At 40.7% G+C, this 14,695-nt stretch overlaps 1 protein-coding gene across 9 annotated transcripts in view; it reads left to right on the top strand.

Moving 5' to 3' along the window:
- NYAP2 (neuronal tyrosine-phosphorylated phosphoinositide-3-kinase adaptor 2) overlaps positions 1-14,695 on the top strand; it is a 166,047-nt gene that overhangs the window by 137,935 nt on the left and 13,417 nt on the right. For all 9 annotated transcript variants that reach the window (XM_083847817.1, XM_083847816.1, XM_083847821.1 and 6 more), the window contains one exon: positions 86-189. In XM_083847817.1, the coding sequence (XP_083703943.1) occupies positions 86-189 (104 nt within the window). The remainder of the gene's footprint in view (positions 1-85; positions 190-14,695) is intronic.

Here is a 14,695-nt window from a genome sequence, read left to right as displayed (position 1 = left end):
AATCCTGGGTCCACCATGTTTCAGTTAATGCAGCGGTAACCAGCCTCCAATTCACTGGTTTCTTTTCTTTTCTCTTCTTTCCCAGAGCCTAAAGCAAGTTGCAGATTAGGTCGGTCTGCGTCCACATCAGGTGTGCCTCCTCCATCCGTTACTCCGCTCAGGCAAGCCAGTGACCTTCAGCCGAGCCAGGTACCATCGTTAGCCAATCGTGAATGACTCCATGTGCTGCAACATGCCAAACGTTTCTCACCTCTGTGTCTGTCATTTGTTACAGTAGATGAGTTTTTGTTTTCTTGTCTTTATTTTCTGTGCGTCTGCGTGCATTTGTGTGTGCGCATCTCTCATTGGCAATGAAATTCCACTGGATGCAGCCAGTAGAATTTTCTTTGCTCTTAATTCTTTGTATCCTTTTCTGTCTTCATTCTGTAATATAAATGTAGTAAAACTGTACTGTATGAATTTGCTGGATTTTTTATTTTTTCACGTTTTCTGTACTTTTTTACTGTCTTTAAAATTTATCACACTTTGATAAATTTAATCTGTGTTTAAGTGTAAATTTCTTTTAAATGTCATCTAAAGCACTTGCACCAATGTTTGTCAATGACTTGTACATACCTTTGACTTCTGCCCAGTCGTACTATAATATTTGTGCCAGTCTTACATTTGTTTTGAGCTCAGTGCATGATTGTATTACACTGTGATTTATCACTGTCCTGAAAACTGCTCTTACAGCAAGTTGTTTTGTTTAGTTAAGGCAGCTCTCTTCAGCTTTAGGCCATGTAATGCTTACAGGACTATGAAATAGTCTGCTGTAGTTATATCTATTGTATATTGTTAGGAACCAAAAAACAAACTAAAGGGGTAAAATTCTCCTCATATCTTAAATTGAGATACTTTTTTTCCCCCATCAGAAACAATAATGCCACACAGACCCTTAAGAAAGAAATGGAAGTGTTTGGGTTTGGCAAATTTCTCCAACAGAGAGAAAATGGAAAAGAAATAAAGACATGGGAAACCTATACTTACCTTTATTTTATATGCTAATACTTGATATTGTATCATTTCGCTGCGCAGACCTGTATTATTAGTTTGACAGAACGAACTGCTGAGAGTAGTAATTGAGAGGAAGGGTTTCACTTAAACATAACGTGAATACCTTCTGTCAAGCTCAGAGCGCTCCAATATTGTACCACTTGTGTGTACATGTATGGGCCTGCACATGGCTGTGTGTGTGTGTGGGTGTACGTATACACAGGCATAAACACGTATGTATATATGTGCACATACATACAGGTATGCACACACACACAAGCACCCTTATTTAGATGGTGAATTTTCAATTGGCTTTCAGGGAATTAGTTCCCATAATCCTATTGAACTTCAATGAGATCTGAGTGGTAAACTCCCTTAGGACTATTTCACATGTAATTCCCTATTTAAGTTTATTGTAGCTTGGTGAGCTGCTTCAAGAAGCTCTTGGCCAAAGCAGAGACCAGAAGAATAAGGTCAATTTACTCAATCCAGAGCATTACGTACTTGTTAGGAAGGTTATAGTTGTGTAGCCTAGTCCATACTGGTTAAAATTATTTAACTGCAGAACTGAAGCTACTGTATTACTTTAGAGTCCTGCTGGACACAATGCCTTGCATGTTTCTAAAACATATTTTACATAAAATCAAATCCATAATGGAGATTCAAAATGACAGCCTATTTAAATAGTGCATCAAGTATTTATTTATTTATTTTTTTTCTTGAAGGAAGAAATTAAGGTAATAGTACTTCCAAAGGATTTGAGTGCCCTGGTGTTCATGTAGTACACCTTTTTTGATAAAACAGGTCTCACGTCAGACATGATGATTTGCTGGATACTCAGTGGCAAAGGCACCTTGGGTGTTTTGAAGGCATTTTAGTCTCTCAATTTATATTAAGAACTAAACAATAAGCCTTGAAAGCAGAAGCTGATGTGATAGAAGAGATAATGAGCCTCTTAGAAGCTGCAGTCAGGGTTCACTGAAACTGTGGAGGAAAAATCCACCTCACTTTATACAGAAGAAAGGAGCAAAGATGATAAGAGGAATTTTCAAGTGACTGTAGAGGGTATTCTTGTTAATTGAATAATGTATGGGCATGGCTTCGTGAGAAAAAACAAAAACTGGTAAAAGCTTTATCTCTGCTCATCTTCCCCTCCAGTTGTCAATTTCTTACTATCAATCTATTAAATTGTCATTTATTATGAATGCATAAATTTGTAAAGGTGTGGATTTGACCCTGATTCCAGCTGAAAGACATAAGTCTCATTATCTCCTTGGCTGATACAAACATTGCTTCGATTGTGTTCTTTATACACCTACTCTATCTTAATGTGCAAATAATCTATGATGGGTGAAATGTGTTTGGAAATGGCTGGGTTGTTAGCCCATTCTGAGTCTGACAGATTGTGGCATACAGTGTATTTGTTTTTGCGTGCTGTGGCTATTGATTATATTGATACTGGTTTCCTTAACTACATCATAATCAGCAGTTACGCTTTCCAAAAGATTAAGAGGATGCTTCTTGTCATCCACCTCTGTGTTGATGATATGGGGACAGCTGACATTCACACAGGGATTCAAGGTAGAGGGGTACATCTGGGAAAGGGCAGAATACTGTTTTGATTGTTTTTTTCAAATCTTCATGGATCCCCAACTAATATTTTTCAAGCATTTAACTTGAGAAAAATTTAGATGTACAACCGAGCTCTCCAAGGCTCATCAGTTTTAATACAGAATGACTCATGCAAGTGGTAAGAATGCTTAGTAACTCAAAGAAGGTCTGAACTAAGGAAACCTAAATTTGAATTTCAAACAAATACTGGCTAATTTTATAACTATTGGCATTTAACTCCTGTATGCCTTATTTTCTTGCTTCTGTAATGGTGTAGGAGTTGTGAGGATTAACCAGATAATATTTATGGAACATATTTATGGCGTATGGATGGTAAGCATTACAGCGATCACTTATAAATAAAAAGAAAGGGCTTACAATGAATTATGTGGCTGGTCTCTGATGGAGAACACTTAAAAGTAACACTTAGAAGTGGTGACCAGCAGTTACAGACATGCAGAGGCAGAGAGCATGCTGTTCTGTACTTCTGGTAAATGGTGAGGGCATTTTGAAAGATGGTTGCAGGAAGCAACCTTGGATTAAGTCATGAATTAACTAAATTTAGAGTGAAGGATAAACAAAAAAAATCACGTAACTGAAGTTATTGTGTAAGAAAAAAGTTGAAGAAATTAAGGAAGTAGAAAAAAAGTCAAAATTCAACTGTGAACATGAAACTATAATATGGCAGAAGTATGGAATATTTTTGAGTTACAGAAGTGGCAAATAGCTATATACACTAAATAAATACCCTAATACAAATGTATACCCTAAAGAGAGGAATGTAAGTAGTGGAGAGGTGTTCTACATATCACAGAAGGTGTTCCCCTATAGAGGTTCTCCAGTGTTAACAGAGAGCTTACAGGGAATGGAAAAGTGTTCTAGACAGTAAAGAAAGTTGCACCTTAGATATCAAGTAATGTGTGGATAAAACTAGAAACAGTGGAAGTCCATCTGAATTTGACCATTATATTGAAATGCAAACAAGTACCAATCTTTTGTAGCCACCCAAGCAGACAAAACAGAAGTTAACCAGAACATGAGGTTCATAAAGTAGAAATCAAGTATGGTCCCAGGATGCCCCAGTAAATAAATGATCTCCCATATTGCTGCAGCTTCTGTAGCAGACATGTTCAGGTGTTCTTGCCCCTGCAATGGCAAATCCTCAAGCATGGCAGGGCACACCTGTAGTGAACTGAATTGTTCACTTGCGTAAAGTAAGAAGGATTTGGAGTCATGGATACCACTGCAATGATTCAATGGTTCCCTGCCTCCTGTCATTCTCTCTGTCTTCTCAGGGTAACAAAGGATTACATAGGAATCAAAAATCCATGTCACATACAGGATATATGTGCACTGAGCATGCTTATTTGTAAAGAGTAAAATGTTTCAAGCAACCTGTACTGTGGAAGTCCCCCTGCTGGATAGCTGAGCATCTTGCATCCATATTTTTAATGTACGTAAAGCCATCTCTAGGTCACTGCCAGGCTTCTCTGAAACACACACACACACAATTCTGCTAAATTCTATTTTAAAGAAGAGTAGCCAATAGAACTATCTCCTGTTTTATTTATTTATTTATTGGCAAACGAATTTTGCAAAATGAAATTTCATTAAGATGTAGACAGCCACGTGTATTAAGCTGTATATCAGCACAATGGCACATGTTTATAGACGCATCCTGAAGGAAAGATCCACACGTTTATATGATCCACAACCTCAGGGAAAATACACCCTTTGATAACAAAGTCCCTGATAGCTACAATTCAGTATTTCAGCTTTTCTGTGAAGCAGAGCCTGCTTTCAGACATTTCCACAAAACTATGTACCTTATCTGCAGATATGCAGCCTCTCCTCATGCTGCCAGTTAGTTACTTGCTTTTCAGTGGGAAGACAGCACTCTAGTCCCTTTACTTTTGTCTCCTTGAGGTATGCTGTCCTAATCTCTGGAAGGCAAGCATGCCTTGCAAGGCCTGGTGTCTTCTTGTGGGGGGGACAGGGCGCTGATATCTATCTCCAATTTAAGCAAGGAAAGAAGGTTTAAACTTAACAGTGGTGATCAAAGTAAAATCCAGAAGCCATGCTGAGATTAGAAGGAATAATTTAGAGGAGGGAATAAAGATAGGCAGGCAGCTATGAAGGAGCTTCAACTTCCATTGCAAGAACAGAGAGAAAAGACTAGAAAAGAGAATCAACACTGAACGTTTTTTTTTGTGTGGCCTTTTTTTTTTTTTTCCTCCCAAAATGCAGTTCAAAACCTGTGGTATCTGCCCCAGCCTGCAGCAGACTGAGGCAGTGTTTGTCTTCCCTCATCCCAGCGCAGGCAAGGGGCCTCCAGCAGCTGGGCAGAGCTTTCAGCCCGTGCCCTCAGTCGGGTACGGGATTACAAGAGGGGGCCCCCACACCCGACCATGTCCCTGTGGCCTAGCACCGAAGGAAGGGACTCTGCCAACACTTTATTTGAGTGGATGTCTTTGATGGGCAAGAATTTTAGGTACTTATTTTTGGTGTTTGAACTCACTACCAAAGCTGTTTTAAGGAAATGGAAAACCGAGCTTTGCACAGTCCTGAAAGCAAGAAACCAGGATTTGTCTCGTGTAGTTTTCTACTATGTACGTATTAAAGCCTGCAGGAAGCAGAAAGCAGAATTTCTACTTCCAGTCGGCAGCTGGAGGACGTTTTTGAAGGTTTCCCATCAGTACCAAGCGCCACCGGCCTATTTCCACACCCTCTGCGGTTTCTGTCGTGTCACCGCTTGGGCGGAGCTTGCGCCGGGCGACCAGGCGCCGGCTGTCGCCTGCAGCGGCCCAGCAAGGCCCAGCCCGGCCCTGCTCGGCCCGACTTGGCCCGGCTCGGCCCGGCCCGGCCCGGCCCGGCCCGGCCCATCCCAGCGAGGCCCGGTCAGGCCCTCTGAGTCCGGTCGCGGCGCTCCGTGAGGCGACGGCGCCGCCTGGCGGCCCCGGCAGCGCCACGGCCCTCGCCGAGCCCACCTGCGGCACGGGGCAGGCTCCGGGCAGGGCCTGGGGAAAAGCCCGGCGTGTGCTGAGGACCCCTCCCCAGGTCTCTGGGAGATACATTAAAGACTGAGCCTTGTGCAGCAGTGGTTGCAAACTGTCCCTGTCCGTGGCTGCTCCCTGGCTGGTGCAGTCCCCGCGCCCTGCAGCGCAGCGCTGGCTTTAGGGCCTGCACCGTTCTCACCAGTTAAATCCCAAACTCCTCCGCACAGCAGCATAGATAGCGTTTTGTTTAAGCCTGAATGTTTAGGTGCTAACGAAAATGCAATTAAAACACCCACGTTTTATCATGAAAAAAAAAATTTCTCGCATTAAAATTGATGTGAGACCTTATCCTCAGGGCAACTGCTATTTAATTTTATACTCTAGCTGAAAAATCCCAAGCACATAGTTTGAATTGTTCCACTGTAAAGTAAAAGAATGGTGGGAGGGAAATACAATGACACAAAAAAAGCTTAGATATCTATTTAGCTGCTCTCCACATGCATTCTTAGAACAATGCCCTGTAGTTTAAGTGCAGTATAGGCTCACCGAAAGAAATTCACAAAACTTGAGAGAAATAATGCAGAGTTGAATCCTGACAGGTACTGAGCATGCCTCAGCAACACAGCCAAGTGTTTGCCTCATGGCTAAGTGCATGAGTAATTCTGTTCTGGGTCAACTAAGTATCGCAAACCCAGTTCTTAATGTCTCTGGCCTTCGTTGTGTATACAAAGCATATTATAGTCTTTGTATGCCTTGTAAGCACTGTGTTCACCCTGTAATTAATGAATGCAAGAAGGTTAAATTGTTACTATTATGGCTATAATTATTTCTGAAAGCACCTAGACAAAAAACATCCCCAATGAATTGGCATTATCATGCTTTAGTTGGCAAATGTGCATCTGAAAGCATATGGTCTGTATATTACTCTGAGCACAAACAATGCATCTGTGCTCTTCTATTATTCTCAGTTTAAAGTTGTCGTTTTCCCCAGCAATAGTGTACAGGAGTTCAGCGCAGGCGATAAACACCCTGCACTTGTTAGGCCTTTTAGCAGGGCTGGGTTCCTGGCTGCCACATCTAATGACTTCCGCTGCTGAAAAACGAACATCTATAAATGAAGATCCATGCTGTTCCATATCTGATCACAGCAGTCTTTTTTAACTTCCATTGTATGAAAGAAGTACAGTAATTGCAGGTAGATGGAGAACTCTGTAGACTGGAGTACTCTTTCATCCTGTCTGAAGACTAGTGAAATTGTAACAGGAAAAAAAAAAGTGTGCTAGTAAGTGAATTAGTGTCTGCTAATAGCGTAAATGAGTGTCATTGCTCAGTACTGTAAATCCTTGCTGGATGCAGTCCTTGAAGAATCACAATCTGAAAGCAACATCAAACCCTAATGATTCTGCTTTTATGGTTCTAATAGTGCAGGGGGTTGCAATGAAAGCACCAACTTCTGTCATACCTGCTCTCTGGGCTGGAGGGAAAGTAAAGATCCCCCTGGGTTGCTGGTTAAAGATCTTAGGTGAAGCGCAGTCCCAAATTCCTATTCAAAAGGCATACCTAGCTACAGTGCTAATTACTGCTCTGGTATGGCTCTCTGTCTCTCTTTTTTTTCCCCTCGTTTTCAAAATTTTTGAAAGTATACTCTGTATTTTGAATGTAGGATATGTAGAAACATATAGAACAATTAATGGGATGGTGATGATAGTTTTCTTCTTCGTATGTGTAAAGTCTGTGTTCCCCTTCAGCCAGTGCAGTGGCTCTGAGATCTCTGTCTCTGTGCTCCTGGAGCCAACATTGTGGTTGTTCCTTTTTGCTAATTGATCTTCTTATCTTTTTCTTCATTCAAAATGTATGTCCACAGTGCAGGAACAGTCCCTTAGCCTCTTGCTCTGTAATCAGAAGTCTCATGGGTTTTAGGTCTACACTTTCTATACACCATTTATTGCTTTGGGTGGTTGCCCGTGATGCTGTTTCCTTAAAGGGACTTAATTACTCCTTCTGTTTAACCATCACTTTTAATAAGGCTTGGGATAGTCACTAGCTCCAAAGCGTTCCTAATGCTGGCCAGTAGGATCTACCACGATACCATCTGTGGCGTTGAAGAACAATAAATAAGGTCCATAAATAAGGTTGTCTAAATATCATAAATAAGATATCCGTGTAGGTAGACAATGTGAGTAGAACAAATCCTGTCCTTACCCGAGGTTTTATAAGTCCAGCATAAGAGATGAGAAAGAAAGCAGTTGTAGAAGGGAATAGATTGGTACATATGTGACTGCTTAAGCTTTGGTTTACACTGAAATTAGAAAGTGCAAAACTATATGGTGTAAAATCCATATATCTTTGACAGTGGTTTTAATTAGTTTTATATGCCACTAACATAATGAAATGCGTTTGGATGTCTAACACCAGATAACAAGGTAAATGTAATTAGAAGAAGTTTACAGATGATGTCTCTTTCTCAAATGTTCCACTTATGGAAGTGGAGTGCTCCTTCCATGGATATGTCTTTAGTGTCCGCGTAGGAGAAAACAAACAAAGGTAGGCACAGACTGAATTTTGTAATGCTGGTTTTGCAAATGGCTGGGAAGGAGAAGCTCCTCTGGGTCCCACCTGGGAGGATGGACAGGCATGGAAGAACCCAAGGTGGAGTACTGAGAGAACCCCCTGGCACAGCAATTCACTGATAGGATGTGGGCCAACTTTTACCTGGAGATGATGTCTGGATTTGATCAAAGTTTGGCCTGAGTGTATGTGAAAATCCGAGTCATTCAGAGCCACAGGCCTTGTTCAGGCCAAATATTCACAGAACAGGGATGAGGCATCGTACCAATTGCCACCACCTAGAAAGAAGTGCTAGGGTACGACCTGTGTCCTGAAGTGCCATGCCATACATCCTTCTGGGGAGTTTGCACTAGTAAAGATCTTGGAGACTGGTATTTTCATGCCTTTACAAAGTGCAGCAGGGCCCCACGCCCACGAGAGGGAGCAATTGGATTACTGTACACCATCTTTTTTTCCTGCAAGGACAAATACTCTGCATACATGAAGGCAAAATTCTGCTGTCATCAGTCCAGCTAAAAACACTGTCAACATTTTGGATGAGAGAAACAACAAGAATTTTAATGCTGTAGGGAAAGCTCCACAGTGCATTATGTTGAGTTTCAGCTTGAATCTGGTCTTACATAATCAGTGCACGGGTCCAAAGCTGTGCAAATTGTTTCTAAATATACAAACTGCAAACTGAGAACTCTTATTAAAAAGAAAGAAAGAAAAGAAAATGCAGACCTTGAAGTGGATGGAATTGCCACATCCGTCATCCCTCACCTCCAAGGCACGCCTGGCTGATTGGCACAGGAAGCAAATGTGTCAGAGCCACCTTCTGTTGGCAGACAGCCCTGCTGCTGCTGTCCCAGAATTTTTTCTTCAGTATTCAGCTGGTCTGGTCATGCAGCAAAAGCAGGTCACTATGCTGCTGGGTCCTGCTTTGCCAGGACCCTGTATTTTGAAGAGCCTGAGAAAGCGCACGCTGTGAGGCCCGAGCACATGCTGTGGCCGCAGTAGGCCCCTAGGCCCAAGCATGGCGGTGGTGGCTCACTTCTCCATGTCGCTGACAGCGCGGGGCTTCTGCTTGGCCTCCTGGGCACAAAAAGTATTGAACAGGAGCACTCTGGGCTGTGACCACACTGCGGCAGAGCTCCTACAACGCTGTTGCTCGTTTTTCAACTGTGTCAATGGTCACGGCCTTTTAGGACACACAATTTGAGGCACATGTTTTGTTGGGGGAAGCAGACCGGCTTTAAGAAATGTACTTCTGCAGAAAGAGGGTGTTGGACATGGGAGCAGAGTGATCAGACCTTGCAATCTCTGAGCACCAGGCCTATATTTTGTCTTCCTACCTTTCCTCACTCCTCGAGTGCCAGCTTGGCTGCCATTATTTAAGATACAGTGGAAGAGAGTGGGAGGAAGAATATTGCATTCGCTTGCTCTGATCTCTTGTTGTTCTTGGATGGGCCTTGTAAGCTTGCCAGTAGAGTACAGAAAGAGGTTTGTTCCCTCACATAAGTAGCTGAAACTTTTCAAATACAATAATACTCTGGCAAAGAATGGAATACAGTGTTTATGATGGTTTTCACTTCCCTCTCATTTTTTTTTTCTCTTTACCTAGTCGTTTCACAGATCTAGGAGATTACTTTTTAAAAAATCGAGAGGACAGGCATAAGAAGATATTATCAAGATATTATCTACATTTTTTTGGGGGGGGGGGAGGAGAGGGAGGAGGTGGGAAGGTTGTGTCTGTTTTTGATAGAGTTGGGACACTCTTTCAGTACTTTGAAAAATAGCCTTAGCTCAACAGAGAAATAAATGTGTGGAGAAAGACACTGCAGCTGATGCAGCACATGTATGTGGCAGTTCCCTGGAAAGTGACTTACACTCCATAGCCCCTGGAAGCTGGTGAGGAGTTCAAAACAGACTACATCAGTTGGAGGACAAGAAGACAGGCAGTTCTAGGCCATTGTACGTCCTGTATTGTAAGTGAAAGGAAGTAGGTTCTCAGCATGCTTAAAGCAAAAGCGGATCAGCACCTCCTAGTGTGGGCACACAATGCTTTTATCAAGAAAAAAGAAAGAAAGTAGTCAGGAGCTGAGATGGAAGGAGGCAGTGAAGGGCAGGGTGCCCTGCTCCTGGTGCTGCGTGTCCTGACTGACAGGGCAGCAACTTGGGCTTACTCTTGCACCTTCTCTTTGTAGGACTTTTGTATAGCTGCATGCCTCCAGTACCCCACAAAGAGGGCTCAGACATAGGCACAGCAGCCAAAGCACAGTCTTTCCGCCCAGGCTTTTTTTTTTTTTTTTTTTTGAGAGAGTCAGAGTTCTGCATGGGGTGTAGAATTTAGTGTGATGTATTCAGAAACAGAAACGAGCTAATATTCCCAATAAAAGACTTAGGCAGGTCCATGAGACATATGGGGAGATGTATGCCTTGAAAGTCTTACTGTTTAATTGGAAAAATGTTACTAAGCAATACCTCTTGCAGCTTATGAAACACTGAATTAGTGAGATCACTGTCATATCCTGTCTATAACAAGAAACTAAAAATTAATTGGAGGTTCTTCATCTCATTTTTAACAGCTCTTACAGCAATGTTTGTGATTCTACTACAAATAAGTAACAATTTACAGTAGTAAAAAATATATAATGTAATTATGTGAAATAATTTCAGCCTAAGCATCCATAAGTTGCCTATAAAGGATTTCATTTGGTAGCATTCCTTCCTCTTTACGGAATCTCTCTTTAAGGCATTTCTCATAAATTTGCTTATTCTCTTCTAAAACTTGTAAATTCACTTCAAAACTTGTTCTGAGACTTTTATGTGCAAACAATTAGCTTAGTCACATTAAGAAGGATGCAGTACCAGAACAATAACAATTGAAAAGTTTATTTCAAATGGTGTTGCAACCACTATTGAAGACATTGTGCCTTGGTTAAAAAAGAAAAAAAAGAATAAAAAACAAAACAAAACAGAAGCATGCAATTTCCTTTTTCTCCCTTTTCTGTGTGTATTTATGTTTAACTCAGGGCAAGAATTTTATAATATTCTTAAAGGAAAAAAAAAGTAGAAATAAAAATGGCATGAATTCATGAAAGCATGGGTTTATATATAGGCATTTTCTGTAAATGAAGCAAACTTTCTGTATTCTAGGTAGAAAAAAAACTTATCTGTCTGCTCATACACATTTCTATTACCTCCATGCACTCCCACTTGTCTTACCTTTTCCGTATATGAACTGAATGTATTGCACCACCTTTTCTGTTCGAACTGTGTGTGCCTGATGCATAAAACACGACACAGAACAGCAAGGTTTTCCCCACCATTTGCGTTAAGTCACGAACCACCCAAGCTTTGTTCTCATGGTTGTTGTCATTTCACCAGAATCTTTCGATGTTTGTATAGCCTTATACAGTATATTGCACTTACTGTACCTGTATAGTATCTTGTCTGTATACTGTATGCACATAAATATGTATATTCACTCATGTATGTATGTATAGTATGTTTATATATCTATGTATATGTATGTGTGTTTGTTCATAGTCTTTCACTAGCAATGTGTGGCTATTCATATACATTCTATATGCCTATTATGAAGAGGTATGAATGCCGGCACCCACTTTTGATAATCTACTTTTATCCTCATTTTGTCTTGTTAAACAATGAAAATAAAAATGTCATGTATTTTAAATGAGAACTTTAAAAGATTATTATTTTTTACTAATTTAAGGTTTCCAGTTCTTCAGGCAAAAAAAGAAAAAAAAATGCAAAGATACTTGTATTTCTTATGACAGCTTTCTGTAGTTGAAAAATATTTGATAACAGTCCACACTCTGTAGCTTTGGCTCGCTGTATCTTGTGCTGCTCAGGGGTTCCTAGGTTTGGAGATGCCCTTACCCAGCTGGACTCTCATGCAGAAAATCCCAACTCCATTCGCTGGTGCACTTGCAATAAATCTAGGGGACAACCTATGTCTGTAACATCTTGCACATACCAATACTGGATAGAGAAGGGCCTTACTCAGCCTGGAAAGAAAAGTTTCTGCAGTGCAGGTACACAGTAGAAACAGGTGGCTGTACCATCCCTTATGAGTCAGTTGAACAGGAACATTGCAGACACTGGTTGTCAGCTATGATTTCAAACTGCCTCTTAGTTTGCAGTCCACAGTAACATATAATTGCCAATTGATTAAGCAGTTATTGAAACAGCTAACAGTCATTTATTAGCCCTTTGTAAAGTTATTCTTAATCACCATGCAACTGCATGTAGGCACAGCTAACCGGCCTTGAGCCAGCGAAGCACTGGTTATCTTAAATAGATAACATCTCTGTAAATCAAGGGGACAATTACGTGTTTTCCAGTTGAGTGTGTATTTGTTCTTCATTGAATAGGAGCTACAATGATAATCATATGTGTTTCTGTCTGAGGCCTATGAGTGATAAATTTACTTCCTTTGCAGTTAATCTTATCGTCGTATTATCTTGTCAGCCAGGCCAGTCTCAGTGCATAGTATAGTTACTGCAGCACAGTGGCAGTAGCTACTCAGGAAAAAAAAATCTTAGAAGATAGATCCTTATACAGGAAATACAAAAGAATTTTTAGCATGACACAGCCACTGTTACGAAGAGCCTCCACCCCAACTAAAAGTGGAAGATAAAAAATCCTTTTCATTTTTTTCTTTAAAGATGCAAGGTTAAATTCTGACCTCACTCACGTCATTAGCAAGTTCCCATTTAACGCATAAGCTACAACTGGAATGTCCAAGGAATGCTTTTTCTCAACAGAAAATAGGATGGGGAAAGGACACATTCCATTAGTCGAGCTGTGTGTGCATGGGCCAGCAGCCTGATCTTAAAAGTCAGAGTGGTAATTAGTGGACTCTTGGGTCTCCGGCCTTTTTTTCTTGCCTGTATTTCAACTCTTCTGTGTGTCAGTAAATCATGTCTATATGAGATTTGGGTACTGTATTATTTAGCAATTCTTGATATCAATGAGATTACACGATGTTGTTCTGAGTCTAGAGTAAAGGCTTATCTCATACTAAGGATATCTCTCACATTCGAATTCTTTAGAAATTTTCAGTACAGTTTATAAGTCTAGTATCTGTTAATTAACTACATTTCAAATTGGGGTTAGTGGTGAATCATGAATGGTTATCCCTGTCTATTAATCTCGTTTTATGCGTCTTTAAAAAGGAAGATGTGACCACATAAAAGAACAAGATCGTCTGTGTACATTGTGTTGTTTTCAGTCATACTTTCCTAAAAAGTTTTTCTCCTGTGCAATCAATACAATACTTGAAAAATGACATGTAATGTAAGAAAATGGTCATTGACTCAATTTCACCATTAGAAAAGGAGAAATGGAAGAGCACATATTGAAATTTCTCATCTGTAAAGCAACTTCATAGTCTTTAATTGAGGTATTAGTGTGTTTAGATCACTAAATAATAAATGAGGATTTGAAGGCACCAACCAGCCCTTTCAGAGCTGAAGCATTCTCCCTTCCTATATTACTTTGATCATTTTAATTTTTTTTATTACAATTTTTAAAATATTGTTGTGACCATTTTCTTGAAAATGCTAGATAAATGCAAAGCTTTAGTGGCTTTGCTGAAAAACTGGAGTGCTGAGGTTCTTCAGCTGTCATAGCAATGAAGGTTAGTTAAATATTCAGTTCTAATACTAGCATGAGTAGGAAGAGTGCTGAAGCTCATGTATGTGTTTCTGGCTTGGATAAAATGAGGTCCAATTTAGGTTCCCCAAAGTAGAGAAACTCATTGATTTTGTGGTTTCTCCATGTCACATTTTTTTTTTTTTTAACTTTAGACTTGGCCTCACTGTTGACTTTCTCTTAGTTCTTCCAAAGTCTTGGTCTTGTTTGCACTCGTTTTCATTCTTCAGTATTTAATTTCTCTGTCTTTCTTGGCTGCTGCTGAATGAGCGGAAACAATGACCTGGAGTGTGCACTCTGCTACCCTTCTACATGAGAGCTTTTGCGGCCTGCAAGGGTTGGGTCTTGCAGAGATAAGGATCTTGCCCACCAGCAGCTCTCACTGCTCCATGCCACATCTGAGCGTAAAGGAGGACAGACTCTTCCTTACAGTATGAGATTTAGAATCTGGCAGTTTTTCAAACCTACCACAATTTAGAGTAAGAAACACTACTTACAGGTGTTTTGTACTGTGGACATGGTTACTCAATCATAGTCAGGGCCAGCTGTAGTGATCATTGAGGTCGCTGCCTCAAACCATCTTGCTGTTTAAGACTGGCTGATGAACAGTTAAGGCACACGTGATGAAGTAGCAACCTCTAGCACAAGGAAAAGGTGAGGAAACAGAGTTAGTAACATCTTAATGTAATCTGGGATGTTAAAGTGTTACCCTGCAGGTGCTGTACTGCAAAATGCAGTTAGCATGAGGTCTCTGTATCACTGAACTCTACCAAAGTCTGGATATTCTGTCCTTTGTTCCTCCTGTGACTGACCTAATACAACATTGA

Source organism: Anser anser (assembly GCF_964211835.1).
Source record: "Anser anser genome assembly, chromosome: 9".
Lineage (NCBI taxonomy): Eukaryota > Metazoa > Chordata > Aves > Anseriformes > Anatidae > Anser > Anser anser.
This window is presented reverse-complemented; position numbering and strand designations above follow the sequence as displayed.